This window comes from Geotrypetes seraphini, chromosome 15 (assembly GCF_902459505.1).
Source record: "Geotrypetes seraphini chromosome 15, aGeoSer1.1, whole genome shotgun sequence".
Lineage (NCBI taxonomy): Eukaryota > Metazoa > Chordata > Amphibia > Gymnophiona > Dermophiidae > Geotrypetes > Geotrypetes seraphini.
In genome coordinates this window covers 28,946,911-28,961,940 of record NC_047098.1, presented here as the reverse complement: position 1 = coordinate 28,961,940, position 15,030 = coordinate 28,946,911, and the positions used below count along the sequence as shown (strand labels likewise).

The 15,030-nt window shown below is 42.6% G+C and overlaps 1 protein-coding gene across 1 annotated transcript in view; it reads left to right on the top strand.

Annotated features, from left to right (window-relative positions):
- The first annotated feature begins 5,414 nt into the window (after positions 1–5,414).
- Positions 5,415–15,030, top strand: part of PITPNA (phosphatidylinositol transfer protein alpha) — a 56,697-nt gene continuing 47,081 nt past the window's right edge. The window contains exons 1-2 of the mRNA XM_033922510.1: positions 5,415–5,541; positions 10,233–10,263. Coding sequence (XP_033778401.1) covers positions 5,522–5,541; positions 10,233–10,263 — 51 coding nt within the window. The 5' untranslated portion in view covers positions 5,415–5,521. The remainder of the gene's footprint in view (positions 5,542–10,232; positions 10,264–15,030) is intronic.

Below are 15,030 nucleotides of genomic sequence, written 5' to 3'. Positions count from 1 at the left end.
ACATTTCTTCACACAACATGTAATTAAACTCTGGAATTTGTTGCTGGAGAATATGGTGAAATCAGTTAGTTTAGTAGGATTTAAAAAAGGTTTGGATAATTTCCTAAAAGAGAAGTCCATATGCTATTATTGAGATGGCCTGGGGAAATCCACTGCTTATTCCTAGGATAAATAGCATAAAATCTGTTTTACTACTTGAGATATTGCTAGGTACTTGGGACCTGAGTTAGCCATTGTTGGAAACGGAATACTGGGCTTGATAGACCTTCAGTCTATCCCAGTATGGCAATTCTTATGTTCTTATCTTGGTATGTCCCGGTACCCTCAAACTGTTGCTGTGGGACCTATTCTCAAATTCTTCCATCTTGTCTAAAAACTCATGCAGCTCCACCCTTACATCTTCTAGGCCCTACTGTGTGGCTGTCATCACCTCCTCACAGTTATCCATCTGAATTTCAAAATATGGGCCCCAACATCTCAGTTAAGTCCTGTTTAAGCTTTCAGATTGCCTCCCTTACTTGCAACAGCTGAAATCTCAGACTTGACCTCCCTCAGCCACTTATGCATATCATGAAGGGACAATGTGCAGGGAAACTCCTGCTTCTGAGATCCTGAGAAATGGTTCTCTGCATGAGAGCGCTTGTAACTCCAAGACCCTTTTCACTGAGAAGATCACCACTAGAAACACTGTCTTTTCAGTGAGATCCATCAGTGATGCCTGTTGCAGAGGCCCTTCAAAATGATGTTAAGGTTCCATGATAGGAAAGATTGATGTTGAGGTTGACGCAACCTGAGCACTCCCTTGAAAAATCTGGTCACGTTTGGGTATGAAGCCAGTTTTTTCCACTCGGGCTCTAAAGCACTAGACCAGCCACTTACACCTTGAGGGATCCCACTGCTAGTCCCTTTTTTAGTCCAGCATGCAAAATGTCAGGACCACTGAAATTGGAACTTTAAAAGGCTCCACATTATCTTTGGTACACAAGTCTTCCAGGCTTTCACGTAGACCACAACTGTCATAGATTTCTTAGTTCTAGGCAGAGTAGACAAACCATAAGCCCAAAGCATTCCAGATCCTTCATGGGAACTGGTCCCTGACTGAGAAGATCCACATGAACTGGAAGTTTTATGTTTTTATCCCTTTGTAGATGGACAATATCCACATATCATGGCTGAGGTGGCCAATACGGAGCCACTAGAATCACTAGCCCCGGGTGGCTTGCAATTCTGTGAATGACATAGAAACATAGAATATGACTGCAGAAAAGGGCCGACGGCCCAAGTCTGCCCATTCAGGAACCCTCCCTCCTTCGGGAATCCATCTTTTAAGCATTACTCTGGAGCGACCCCACCTGTCTGTCCCATCGTCCCTTGAAGTCGAGCGTGGTACTGGCCTCGGCTACCTGACGTGGAAGACCATTCCATCGATCTATTACCCTTTCGGGGAAGAAATACTTTCTGGTGTCCCCATGAAATCTTCCCCCCTGAGTATTAGCGGTTGCCCTCTTGTCACCGTGGGACCCGTAAGACAAAAGATTTCTTCCTCCACATCAATACGGCCTGTGATGTATTTGAATGTTTCTATTATTTCCCTGCGCTCTTCAAGAGAATATAAGCGCAGCCTGCTCAAAAGTTCTTCATATGGGAGATTTTTTAGTCCTGAGATAATCCTAGTGGCCATTCGCTGAATCGACTCCATTCTCTTCACATCCTTTTGATAATGTGGCCTCCAAAACTGAACACAGTACTCCAGGTGAGGTCTCACCATTGATCTGTACAACGGCAGTAGAACTTCAGGCTTACGACTGATAAAGCTCCTTCTGATGCAGCCCAGCATTTGTCTAGTTTTTGCTGTTGCTTTCTCCACCTGATTCGCAGCTTTCATATCTTCCCGGATGATTACTCCCAAGTCCCGTTCTGCTACAGTTCTGGTTAAGTTTTCATCATTCAGGGTGTATGTTCTGCATGGATTTCTGCTATCAGGGGTGCCCAATACGTCGATCGCCATTGACTGGTAGATTGGGAAGGCAACGCGAGTCGATCGCGGAGCCCATTCCGGGCTCCGTGATAGACGTGTTGCCGTCCCGATCTACCGGGCCGATCAGCCTTCCTCTCCCCGATGCACCCCCACTGCTGCCCCAAGCTCTCCCTGCAGAAGTGTTGGACTGACCAGCATTCCTCTCCCAGATGTCAATTCTGACGTCGGAGAGGAAGTTCTGGGCCAGCCAATCACTACCTGGCTGGCCTGGAACTTCCTCTACATCAAAACTAACATTGGTCAGCGCGATACTTCTGCAGGGAGAGCTTGCGGTGGTGGGGGCTTGGGGCCTGTTCCCCGATGGCGATGGCAAACCTAGTGATTTGGGAGAGGGCAGGGAGAAAGAAAGAAAGGGGACAGGCATGGAGACAAAGAAAGAAGTGAAACAGAAAGGGGGAACAGGGAGACAGAAAGAAATGGGGTATGGAGAGAGAGAAAGGGAGACAGAAAGAAAGAAGGGGGCAGGGAGAAAGAAAAGTTGGGGAAGAGAATGAGGTCTGGAGGAGTGGAAGCATACAGGAGGCTGAAAGAAGGGAAGAAATATTGGATGCACAGTCAGAAGAAGAAAGTGCAACCAGAGACTCATGAAATCACCAGACAACAAAGGTAGGAAAAATGATTTTATTTTCAATTTAGTGATCAAAATGTGTCTGTTTTGAGAATTTATATTTGCTGTCTATATTTTGCACTAAGGCTCCCTTTTATTAAACCACAATAGCGGTTTTTAGTGCAGGGAGCCTATGAGTGTTGAGAGCAGCGCGGGGCATTCAGCACAGCTCCCTGCACTAAAAACTGCTATCGTGGTTTAGTAAAAAGGGAGGGGGTATATTTGTCTATTTTTGTATGGTTGTCAATGAGGTGACATTGCATAAAATCATCTGCCTTGACCTCTTTGAAAAAAAATCCAGAATATGAATAATTAACATTTTCTCTGCCTTTCAGTGTGCTTTGTAGGTTTTTAAAATTTTATTGTTGGTAGATCATTTTGACTTGTTCATTTTAAAAGTAGCTCGCAAGCCCAAAAAGTGTGGGCACCCCTGCCTTAAACAATGAGTCCATCTGGAACCACCAGCACAAACTATGCCATGCTTCCGCCATCCAGGAAGTGTTTGCTGAAGAGAATCCCTTTGCAGAGACCAGCAAGACAGTAGAGAATCCTAGAGGGTATGCAATTGAGCCTTCTTTCATGGGACCACTTCTATATCTGCTGCCATTGACCCCAGTACTTGGAGGTAATGGCAAGCCATGGAATTCGACCTCACCAAGAGGTCTGTAATCTGCTTCATGAGCTTCTGTTTGCATGGCTCAGGAAAAAAGACATGGCCTTGCACTGTGTTGAAGCAGACTATTAGGTATTCTAGGCATTGGATTGGTTCCAAATGACTTTTCTTGAAGTTGACTATCCAACCAATAACAATTTATTTCTATAGCATAAGCAGCGCTGTACATTGTCCTGCAGGAGTCCTACCACTTGCTTCACTGCCTGCTCTCCCTGATCAGCCAGTTGTCCAAATAAGAGTGCACCTGGATCCCCTTCCTTGCGGAAATGTGCTGCAATCACCACCATCACCTTGGTGAAGGTATGCAGTGCTGTTGCCAGCCCAAAGGGTAAGGCGGCAAACTGTAAATGTCTCTCCAGGACATGGAATCTCAAATATTTCCAGTGGTTTCGGAATATGGGAATGTGAAGATAAGCCTCTGTCAAATCCAGAGAGGCTAAAAATTCCCCCAAAGTCACTATCACAATGACCAAACAAATGGGCTCCAGTCTGAACTGTGGGACTCTTAATACTACATTTACAGACTTCAGGTTTAGAATTGGCCTCCAGTCTTCTGAATCTTTCTTGAGCACTAAGAAGTATATAAGGAGTATCTGCCTGAGCCTGATTCTTTTTCAGGAACAGGCTCTATGGCTCAAATTTCCAAGAGTCTTTGAACTGTTGCTCAGATCCCAGTCGCTTTTTCTGGTCTCCCTGCTGGAGAATTCACAAAGAGATCTGGTAGAGTGATAAAACTCGATCTGTGAGGTTGACAGCTGCTGTTCCAGTTTCAACTCCTGCAGAGAGTCTGTAATAATGTGCAGCATAGTTGTTGACTTGAAAATACAATGTACTGATGGGTCCTTCCCCTGATCAAAGGCTACCACTTGTAGACCGTTCTGAGCTACTGGGAGGACGGGATATAAATCTAAATAAATAAATATTTCTTGACTTCTGGTCCCTGTAAGGGAACCAAATCCTGTAGGAGCGAACCCTCACCCTGGAATAATAAGAGCATGGAGTCTGAACTCCATTCTTCCCAGGTGGTCCTGCTGACCCAGAGGCAGGCCCCCCTTGTCATGTGGGAGCACTCTGAAGGGGAATCTCCTCTTGTTCCAGCTCCGGCGCACCCATAGGCAGTACATTTTTCATAATAAATTAACAAAGTCTGGAGTAAAACCCCGTACAGGAGGTCCCAAGTAGAGAATGATACGGGTAAAAAATTTGTCCCCATCTCCACCCATGGGAACCAGTTGTTTCTCCCATTCAGGTGGGCTAGCCACAGGTAACAGTCACCATGTCATTCTCTAGTGCCAAGGACCCCTGTAGGACTCTTGTGGGGACTGAGACTGATTCCTCTTGGTCTCCAGTGTCCACGCACCTGCTTTTCGTGACTTAACTGTTTAGACTAGACTCCGAGAAGGATTTTTTCCCTAATCCCCAGTAGTTCCCTGGCTCTAGAGGTCTCAGAGTAAGCTGAGTACATGACTCCTGCTCCTCCCTCACACGTCCCCCGTGATACACGGTACAGACATTCCTTCGCCGACCATCCAGTGCAAACCTGGCATGATATAGTAGAATAGTGAGAGGAGTCCATCCCTATTGATTTTAACCATAACTGAGGAGATTTGAGACACAGCTTTTAAAGAAAATTGGGAAAATCCAAAATGGCCGTGTTTTTGCACTAAACTCGGAGAACTACCCTAAACTAAAAAAAAAAAAAAAAAAAAATCAAACTCAAGGAAGAGGTTTTTGGAGGTGAGGGACCCCCTGCCTCTGGCCTTAGAAACTCCCAAATTTGTCAAAGAGGAGGCTGGAAACAATTTCTAATTGCCAAAGTATTTGGTTAGTAGCAGCTTTCCTTCCAACAGATGCCAGCAATAGCGAGCGGCTGTTTCAGCTTATGAGTTCAAGGAAGAATTCGGCCCAACCAGGTGGTAGCTCCCGTACGACAACCAAAACTTATAGCTCTACCGTCCCTGAAAAAAATCCCACCTCACGCCCCCCAACAGAGCTAACCACAGCAATGCACATTCCATCCGGTAAATGCCCCGCCCCTTGCGTGGAAACTGCCGCAAGAAGTAGGCGAGGCGGTGGTAGCGCGTGACGTAATGGTAACCGCGGCAACGCCCCGCCCACGTGCGGTGCGTACGAGGAAGTGCAGGCTGCTCGGTAACCTTCAGTCCCGGCGGCGGCGGCGGCGGCGGCGCGGAGCGGCGCTGCTATGGTGCTCATCAAAGAGTAGTGAGTACCGGGTTGGGATGCGAGGGGAAGCTGATGGGAGGACGGGCGGGAGCGGGAACCCTATGGGAAACGGTCCTAGTTGGAGATGGGCTTCCCGAGGTAAACCCTGAGAGGGGGAGAGGGGCTCTGCCAAAAACAGATGACGGGAGCAAGAGAAGACAGGTTGGGAAAGAAGGAAGGTGAGAAGGGGGAAAGCAGATTGGGCCTAGATGAAGACAAGGAATTATCTTTTATCTGATAACTCAAGGTAGCAAAACAGTGTGATATGGCAGTGGCCAGTAATGGATGGAAGCTGCGGTGTAGCAGGGACAAGGAGGTGATGTATCTCTGTACTGGTTTTTGGTGACTGTAGCAAGAGTTGACAAGAATGAAGCATAGCAAACTTAGGTATGTGTCTAGGCTCCAAAGATTTGGGACTGGAAAGGGGAGCTTGACAGATATGGCTTAATTTGGACCTGAGCAGGAAAAGATGTAATCAGTCTTGGCTGTTGTATTAGCTCATATAGGACAAGAGGAGGCATAATCAGCCATATGTGTCATCAGAGCCAGCAAGCATTGGCACCACCATGGCCTCCTTAGCTGTTGCTGTCTTTTAGTTATTTCTTTACTCCTCTTGTCTTTAGGCCTCCATCTGCTCAGTAGAATGTGTAGCACCCAAAGGCGACTCATAACACCTGGAGGTTCAGGAAAAAGTGATCTGAGAGTTTTAGTTTTAGAGCATAAAGACATGTTTCCTTACTAGCAGACACCTATAAAACAGTCACAGCAAGTGCAAGTACTCTCCTCCCCATGCTACTGATATCATTGCCTTCTTTATGTATTTATTTTAAAAATCTATAACAATAAAACCACATAATAACATAACAATAACTGAACAAAAAAGACTAATTTAAATAATAAATCCACTAATAAATACATTCAAAGAGGATTATCTTCAGATGTCTTCTTTCATGTTTGCTGTGTTTCTAATGCTGCTGCTTCCATCCTGCATGGATTAGTGTCATTGGGTGGGGTAGAGGGCTGGGGCTGTCGCACCTGTTTTGTGAATGTCTACTAGTAAAGAAGGTATTTCTTCACAGAAAAGGTAGTGGATGTGTGAAACATACTCTCAGTAGAGGGAAAACAGGCTAGAATTTGAAAGAGCTGGAGATAAGCACAGATGATCCTCATTGTAAGTTAGAAATGAGGTTCAATGCTACTATTATTTATTATTTGTATAGCGCTGAATGGCGTACGCTGCGCTGTACATTCTAACACACAATAGACAGTCCCTGCTCAGAAGAGCTTACAATCTAATTTAGGCAGGACATATCAGGGTTGGGGAGATTTTGGTGGGTATAGGTATCTGACAGCAGGGAGTTAAGAGTTGAAAGCAGTTTCAAAAAAGTGGGCCTTTAGCTTGGATTTGAACACTGCCAGGGACGGAGCACGACGTATTGATTCAGGAAGCCTGTTCCAGGCATACTGGCATGCTATTATAGTACAGTATGTGCAAGAGAAACCTATTTGGAGACATTGTCCCTGTGGAAAAGTACACTTCTTCCTCCATATTTGCGGAGGTTAGGGGCAAAGACAGCCTGCAAATTCCCAAAAATCACACACAGCTTTTCACTTTCATGTTTGCAGGGTTAGGGGGTATAGCTCTCGCGCATACCGTTAATTTGCGAATAAAACCTCCCCTTCATACATGCGCTTGCTCGGCCACACTGAAGCAAAGTGCTGAACTTTTCTTTCTTCACCCCAGCAAAACATTCACACACTTCTCTGACTCTTCCATTTGCCTGACCATGCTGAAGTAAACACACACTTCTCTGTCACTGAAAAAAGCACTGAACTTTTCTCTCAGTACTCCAGGATGATGTCATCTGGGAGGGAATGGGGGGGGGGGTGGAGTCAATAAGATGAAAACCACAAATAATTTAAGTTGTGAGTACCGAACCCTGCAAATTTAGAGGGAGACCTGTAAAGGCAAAATCAGTGATTTGGCACTGATAAATAATAGGAAGAGAAAATAGGTATGATAAATGAATTGTATGGTCTTAACAATCTTGGCCTGTGTTTCTCTGTGAGAAAAAGATGGAAGTCCAGAGTATAGGCAGTGATAGAAACTGATGGAGCATCATAGAAGATATGTACTTATTTTTAGTAATGTATTTAACTTCTAGAGACTTTTTTAAGTATAGAAAATAAGAGTTGTCTGATGAACCTAAAACACTGAGGCACTTATAAAGTGTATGGGTTAGTAAGTCAGGGCAAAGATTCTAAGGGTAGTGAATACAAGTCATCTGGAATCTCATAGTCTGGAGATAAAATAAAGGTGTAATGGGATGATGCAAAACGGGGGGTGTCTGGATCTTGTTTAGTGTGTCATGTTAATGGTACTTCCGAGTGAGTGGGAAGTGTCCAGTATTTTAGAGTCTATATGAAAGAATACTAATGAATTACAGTATTTGTAATCTTTAAAGCTCAATTTTCAAAATATGTATGTTAAGTATTTTGTTATTGCATTTCTAGGGCAAAGTGTGTAAGGCTGATATTTAAAATGTTATATGCAGTTAAGTTCAGATAGGGTAACTGAAAATATGCTTAAAACCATCTCTCCAGCTGTCTCTATGTAGCATCTGCTCTGCTGCATATTGACCTCAATATGTCCTTAAAAGAAAACAAGATCTCAGGAATGGGATGGCTTTCCCTGCAGTTAAAACTGGTTGCAGCATCTCTCAGTGGCCAGGGTTTTATATACCACTGGTCTGATCCTGTTATCTGGTATCTATCACTTAAATATTTTTATGGTCAGCTAGGTGTTAAAAAGTTATTTTTCATTTGGATAATTTTTATTCTTTCTTCTAAAATGCTGAATTTTATGGTATTACGTTTATGATCACTGAATTCTTTTCTTGAGCAATGGATTTTTAAAAATGGAGATAGAGTGTGAGTGATCTGTGTTTCAGTGGTGGAAGAAGGTGAGCAGGATGTAAGTCAGGAACATGAATCGTGATAACTGTAGTCTTAGGTAGAGCTTTAGGATAGCTTAGTGATTGTAAGTCATAAATGCAAGGGTTTTCACAACAGGATGAATTAGATTTACTAACCTGTGTACTGCACATTCCCATTCTTTATTGTAAGTGGGGCCTTTTTACTAATAACATGTGTTAATATTGTTAATATAGTAACACAAATTAGTAAATCAGCCCTACACGGAACATTTTATTGTAGCTGCATCTGTCTCTTTTTCATTCAGCTTTGAAATTCTCTGTCTGGTCAGTACACTGTAAAGAGCAAATATCCCTAGCTGAATGTTTATTTAGCAGCAAAGAAGGTTCATCTGAAAGAAGAGATACTTCTAGTACTGTGGAAGTGGCTTTGTGAGGTTGTATTACTTAGCCAGAGTTGCAGAATCTTATGTTTCCAGACAGTTGTAGCTTCACTGTTATCCTGGAGCTATACCTATAGGGCAGTACTTTCTATCTAAATGCTTCTATATTTAATTTACAAATGCTTTTTTATTGTGATATACTGTAGAATGCTTATGACAAGAGCATATACAGTATGTATAACTGAAGCAGATGATAAGAAACTAGGCAGAATTAAGTTGTTTTAGTAGCAGGAGCTGCAGTCATAGGACAAAGTGGAGGAAGGTAAAGACAGCTAGCTGTTCTGTTTGGGTTTTTGCTAGGTACCTAGTTACCTGGATTGGCCACCATGAAGACGGGCTATTGGGGTCGATATCATGGAATGTTGCTACTTTTTGGGGTTTTGCCAGGTACTAGTGACCTGGATTGGCCACTGTGAGGATGAGCTATTGGGCTAGATGGACCATTGGTCTGACCCAGTAAGTCTATTCTTATGTTCTTATGAAGTAGGGGAGTGGTTAAGTAATGATAGCAGGGGGCTAGAAATGGGTTAAAAACCTACTTTTACAGTGATGGGTATCACTTCACCCTCCATTGTTTTAAACTCTAAGCTTTTTTGGATAAGAGCCTGAATTTGTAACTCGCCTTGAGTACGAGCTTTAGAGAAAGCAGTAACTACGGTAAATCCAGAATCCAATCCACTGCATGCAAATAACTCACTTTTCTGAAGGAAGAGTAGGGAAGGACATTTGTCACTGTTCAATTTGCAATCTGATTCAGTTGTCTCAGCTGACATAAACAACGTATTCAGTAAAAATGCTAGTGAATTTCCATTTTTATTCCAATGTACTGTATCATTAGGAATTTTGAAAAGAAATTTGGAAGTTGAGGGTTATGAGAAAGGGAGGAACAGTACCTTGAATATAAGGATGCGATTTTTATGAATTGCTCTAGAGCAGTGTCCCGCAAACTTTCTCAAGCCGCAGCATAGTGGCTGTGTCTCGAGGCACCTGGAAGTACACGGATATCGCTGTGATGACATCACGCGCATGTGTGACATCATCATGTCGATGTCCGCGTGTATGTGAAGGTGAAGGCCCTCCAGTGGGGGGTGCCAGACGGAAAAAGGGCAAGAGAGAAGGATAGTCCTGTAGATAGTCAGCTGGTGCTGGCACCTCGCCTCCTCCCCAGTATGCTATGGCACACCTGAAATCTCAGGAGGCACACAGTTTGAGATACATATTTAGGTGGTGGGGGAGATGGAATTGTCTCAAATTAAAACTCCAGCGTGCTGGAGCCCCTGATGCTTCTTATTTCCTTCTCTTCTTTTTCTTGCAGTCGTGTCATCTTGCCTATATCAGTAGAAGAGGTAAGTGGTATTTATTGGTTGAGCCTGCTTGAGTGTAATATTTCATTTATTGAGCAACTGGCTTGCTCATTATTTCCTAGACAGGATGCATGAAATAACCTGCAAATCACCCTCTTCTCCTGTTGCACCCTCCCCCCCTTCCTTTCCCTGCTCTCCCATTTCTTTCCTTATACTTCTTTTTCATTTTCTGGATCTTTTTATTTATTCATTCAATTTTCTATATTGTTATCCCTAGGGAACTCAGAGCAGTTTACATGAATTTATTCAAGTACTCAAGTATTTTTCTCTGTCTGTCCCAGCGGGCTCACAATCTAATGTACCTGGGGCAATGAAGGGATTAAGTGACTTGCCTTGGGTCATAAGGAACAGTGTGGGTTTGAACCCGCAACCTCAAAGACTGAGGCTGTAGCTTGAACCACTGTGCCACACGCTCCCACACTTTTTATTGAGGTTTTATAGCACTTTTTATCATAGAACAGGATTATACAAACCTAGGACTGATCAAACAAATCAAGTAACAATCCAAATCAATAGCTAAAACAGGGCAACATAAAAAGATGCATAATGTAGAGTTGAGGTCAGAACTTTAGAAGGAACAAAGAGAAATGTCGTAAAATTACAGTATATACTCAACTATAAGTCGAGGGTAATTTTGGACTACAAATGGTCAAAATTGGAGTGACCTGGGTATGTCGAGTATATACGGTACCCACAACAAATAGGGAAAAAAACCTGGTATACCAAGTAACTCAATCCTAAATATGAAACATTACGTCAAAAAAGAAAAGAGTAGGACTGGCAAAATATATAACACGCTTAGCTCAGCTGTGTGAAACAGTGCTCAGAAGGTGTTATTCTCGGACCAAACTATAGGGCAAAGCTCCGCTGCTTGCACGTCTGAATCTTAAGCTCTTAATCATTGCACTTTCGTAAGATTGATTAGAAAAATATCTTTTGACTTATTACTGAAGAAACTGCAAATGTGATACGTAAGTATGTAAAGCTTATTTGGCAAAACACTTATCTGTAAATATTCTCTGGGCTCAGCCTTCCATATTTACAGATGTGTTGTCAAATAAGCTTTACTTGCTTACGTATCACATTTGCAGTTTCTTCAGTAATAAGTCAAAAGATATTTTTCTAACCAACCTGTATGACAGTGCAATGATTAAGAGCTTAAGATTCAGACGTGCAAGCAGACAAGCTTTTCCCTGTAGTCTGGTCCAAGAACAACACCTTCTGAGCACTGTTTCACACAGCTGAGTTAAGCGTGTTATATATTTTGCCAGTCCAACTCTTTTCTTTTCTGGAGTATATACGGTAACCATTTGGCTAACTGACAGCCAAATTTGACCCCCCCCCCCCTTCTCCAGCCAGCTAAGTCAATCCACCATCACTGGGCTGTTAATCACTTCATGAGATCTTTTTATTTATTTTTTTAATTCTTTATTTATATTTTCAACAAAATTTACAAGAAAACAACTTCTTGTTAAAGAAATACAGTAGAATAAAGTTAATATAAGGCATCAAAAATTAAACAGACGGAATAATTGTAAATCCTTCCCTTATACTACAATAATAAGGGAAGTATGGCCTGTATATTTGGAGAAGTAAATTTCTTAATCACAATGCATATAAATTAAAAAAGTAAGGCTATAACACTCTAACTCAAAGTTTGCTGCCATTAGTTCAATGCACCTATGTATACTTCATCAGACTATCTTTTTCATCTCCAAAAAGGATTTTAATAATAATAATAATAATAACTTTATTCTTGTATACCGCAATACCATGGAAGTTCAATGCGGTTAACAATAGAAGAGACTGTACATTTACAGCGATGATACATATTACAGTGTTGTTACATTTACAGAGATGTTACATAAATAGCAGTAATAAAAAGGCATATACTAAAGAAGAGACTGTACGTATACAGCGATGTTACATGTTATAGCGGTGGTACATTTACAGTGATGTTAAATGGAGGCAATGAAAAGGCAGGGCAATTAGATAAAACAGAGATTGAGAAAGAGAGGCCATAGTGGCTTGGGAGGGGGGCGTAGTCAGAGGGAATGGAGGCATGTCGAGGTCAGGAGGGTGCAGGGAAGGAGGGAAGGCAGCGTTAGCGGAATTTGTCGAAGAGGTAGGTTTTTAGTGACTTCCTGAACAGGTGGTAGGGCGGGGAGTTGGAGATGAAGGCGGTAAGGCAATTGTTCCATTTAACTGACCTGGAAGAAAGAATACATACTTAATTTGTGTGTAGTTTACAATACACTTACAAGGGTAAGCTGGAAGGAAGGATGCTCCCAAAGATATTAGGTCTTGTCTTAAAGACAAAAACTGTTTCCTTCTTTTTTGAGTAACATAAGAACATAAGAAGTTGCCTCCGCTGAGTCGACCAGAGGTCCATCTCGCCCAGCGGTCCGCTCCCGCGGCGGCCCATCAGGCCCATTGCCTGAGCAGTGGTCCCAGACTATCCCTATAACCTACCGCTACTCCTATCTGTACCCCTCAATTCCTTTATCCTCTAGGAACCTATCCAAACCTTCTTTGAAGTCCTGTAATGTGCTCTGGCCTGTCACAGCCTCCGGAAGCGCGTTCCATGTATCCACCACCCTCTGGGTGAAAAAGAACTTTCTGGCATTTGTTCTAAACCTGTCCCCTTTTAATTTCTCCGAGTGCCTCCTTGTACTTGTGGTTCCCCATAATCTGAAAAATCTGTCTCTGTCTACCTTTTCTATACCCTTCAGGATCTTGAAGGTTTCTATCATGTCTCCTCTAAGTCTCCGCTTAACTTTTGTCATATCTAGGTATGCTCATATACATTTACCATAAAACAATTTTTTTTTATAATTTAAAGTATAGCTTCATGAATTAATCCAAGTCCTATTGGAAAACAAAAAAGATGTCAGTAATGTTGCTCTCAACGTTGACTCGGAGATAGATTCTTCAAGTATAGCAGATAAGTTCTTTAAGTCAACCTGTGAAGGTTTGAGCATTTTCCCCTTCCATAATCTCCTGAGACTTTTTAAGAGATGGTGGAAGATAATAAATTTAAAGGGGGAATAAATTCTGAAAAGATGAGATCTTTTTAGACCACCAATTAACATGAGGGAGCAAAATTTCAAGAAAAAAATGGGATAGCTAGCAGTACTGCAGCCATCAAACAAATCAAGTAGTGTGTTCCTACAAACAACTTGTTTTGCTGCCCATCTATTGTAGGAAGATCTTGAATTCATCTTAAGGATGTTTTATTCTAGAGCTGTGACTGGCTGTAAATTATTTAGTACGGTGTATGTGATCATCTGACATGCCAACATTGATAACACACAATAATTTGTCCTTGTTCAATTTTGTGCGTGGGTCATACAAAAAAGAATATCAAAAAGCAATATGCAGCATTTACCATAATATACTGCTAAGTAGCTGGTCTTTGCATTAATGCAAATATCATACCAAGTGGATGTGATGGAGATGAGGACTGCATCTTGAGTTCAAGAAAGCATGGGATTAGCATAGAGGATTAATAGATTGTATGGATGGGCAGACCAGATTGATTGTATGGTATTTATCTGCCATCATTTTTTGTTTCTGTAGAAAGCAGCCCCTCTACATTTGCATGTGTGTTCGTGTGGGTTTATATCTGCGATGCCTCTGTGTATAGTGTATTTGTCTGTGACCTAGAGGAGAAAGGGGAAGCCAATTTAAATGAAGCAGTTTTCAAACATTCTATTGGTTTGGAAAGAAGTCTAAAATGCAACAACCGTGTGATAATGTATCCAACTGTTACATGTCGCTATCAGCATATTTAAAGGATGGATGGCACAGTTGATCCACAGGGTGCGCCACTCTCTCACAATAGATGTCCTATTTCATCACCTCTAGGAGGCAGTACACATAGCAACCAGGAGCAACTGCAATTCAGTCACTACATATCACACCCAAATTTCATAAGAACATAAGAATTGCCGCTGCTAGGTCAGACCAGTGCCTTGGCTCCCATGGCGGCCTGTAGGTCAAAGACCAGTGCCTTGACTTAGTCTAGCCCAACTTTGTGCATGCACAGATAAATTCACTAATGAGTTTGGAAACATCAATAGTTGATGTCAATTGGCAGTCTTATTTGAACATAAGAACATAAGAAGTTGCCTCCGCTGAGTCAGACCAGAGGTCCATCTTGCCCAGCGGTCCGCTCTCGTGGCGGCTCATCAGGCCCACTGCCTGAACAGTGGTCTCTGACTAATTTTACAAATTACCTCTAATCCTATCCCTATAACCTTACCTCTACTCTTATCTGTACCCCTCAATCCCTTTGTCCTCCAGGTACCTGTCCAGACCCTCTTTGAAGCCCTGTAGCGTGCTTCTGCTTATCACATCCTCCGGCAGCGCGTTCCATGTATCCACCACCCTCTGGGTGAAAAAGAACTTCCTGGTATTTGTTCTAAACCTTTCCCCTCTCAATTTCTCCGAGTGCCCCCTTGTACTTGTGGTTCCCCATAGTTTGAAAAATCTGTCCCTGTCCACTTTTTCTATGCCCTTCATGATCTTGAAGGTTTCTATCATGTCTCCTCTAAGTCGCCGCTTTTCCAGCGAGAAAAGCCCCAGCTTTTTCAGTCTGTCAGTATATGAGAGGTCCCCCATACCCTTTATTAGCTTAGTTGCTCTTCTCTGGACTCTCTCAAGTACCACCATGTCCTTCTTGAGGTACGGCGACCAGTACTGGACACAGTACTCCAGGTGTGGGCGCACCATTGCACGATATAATGG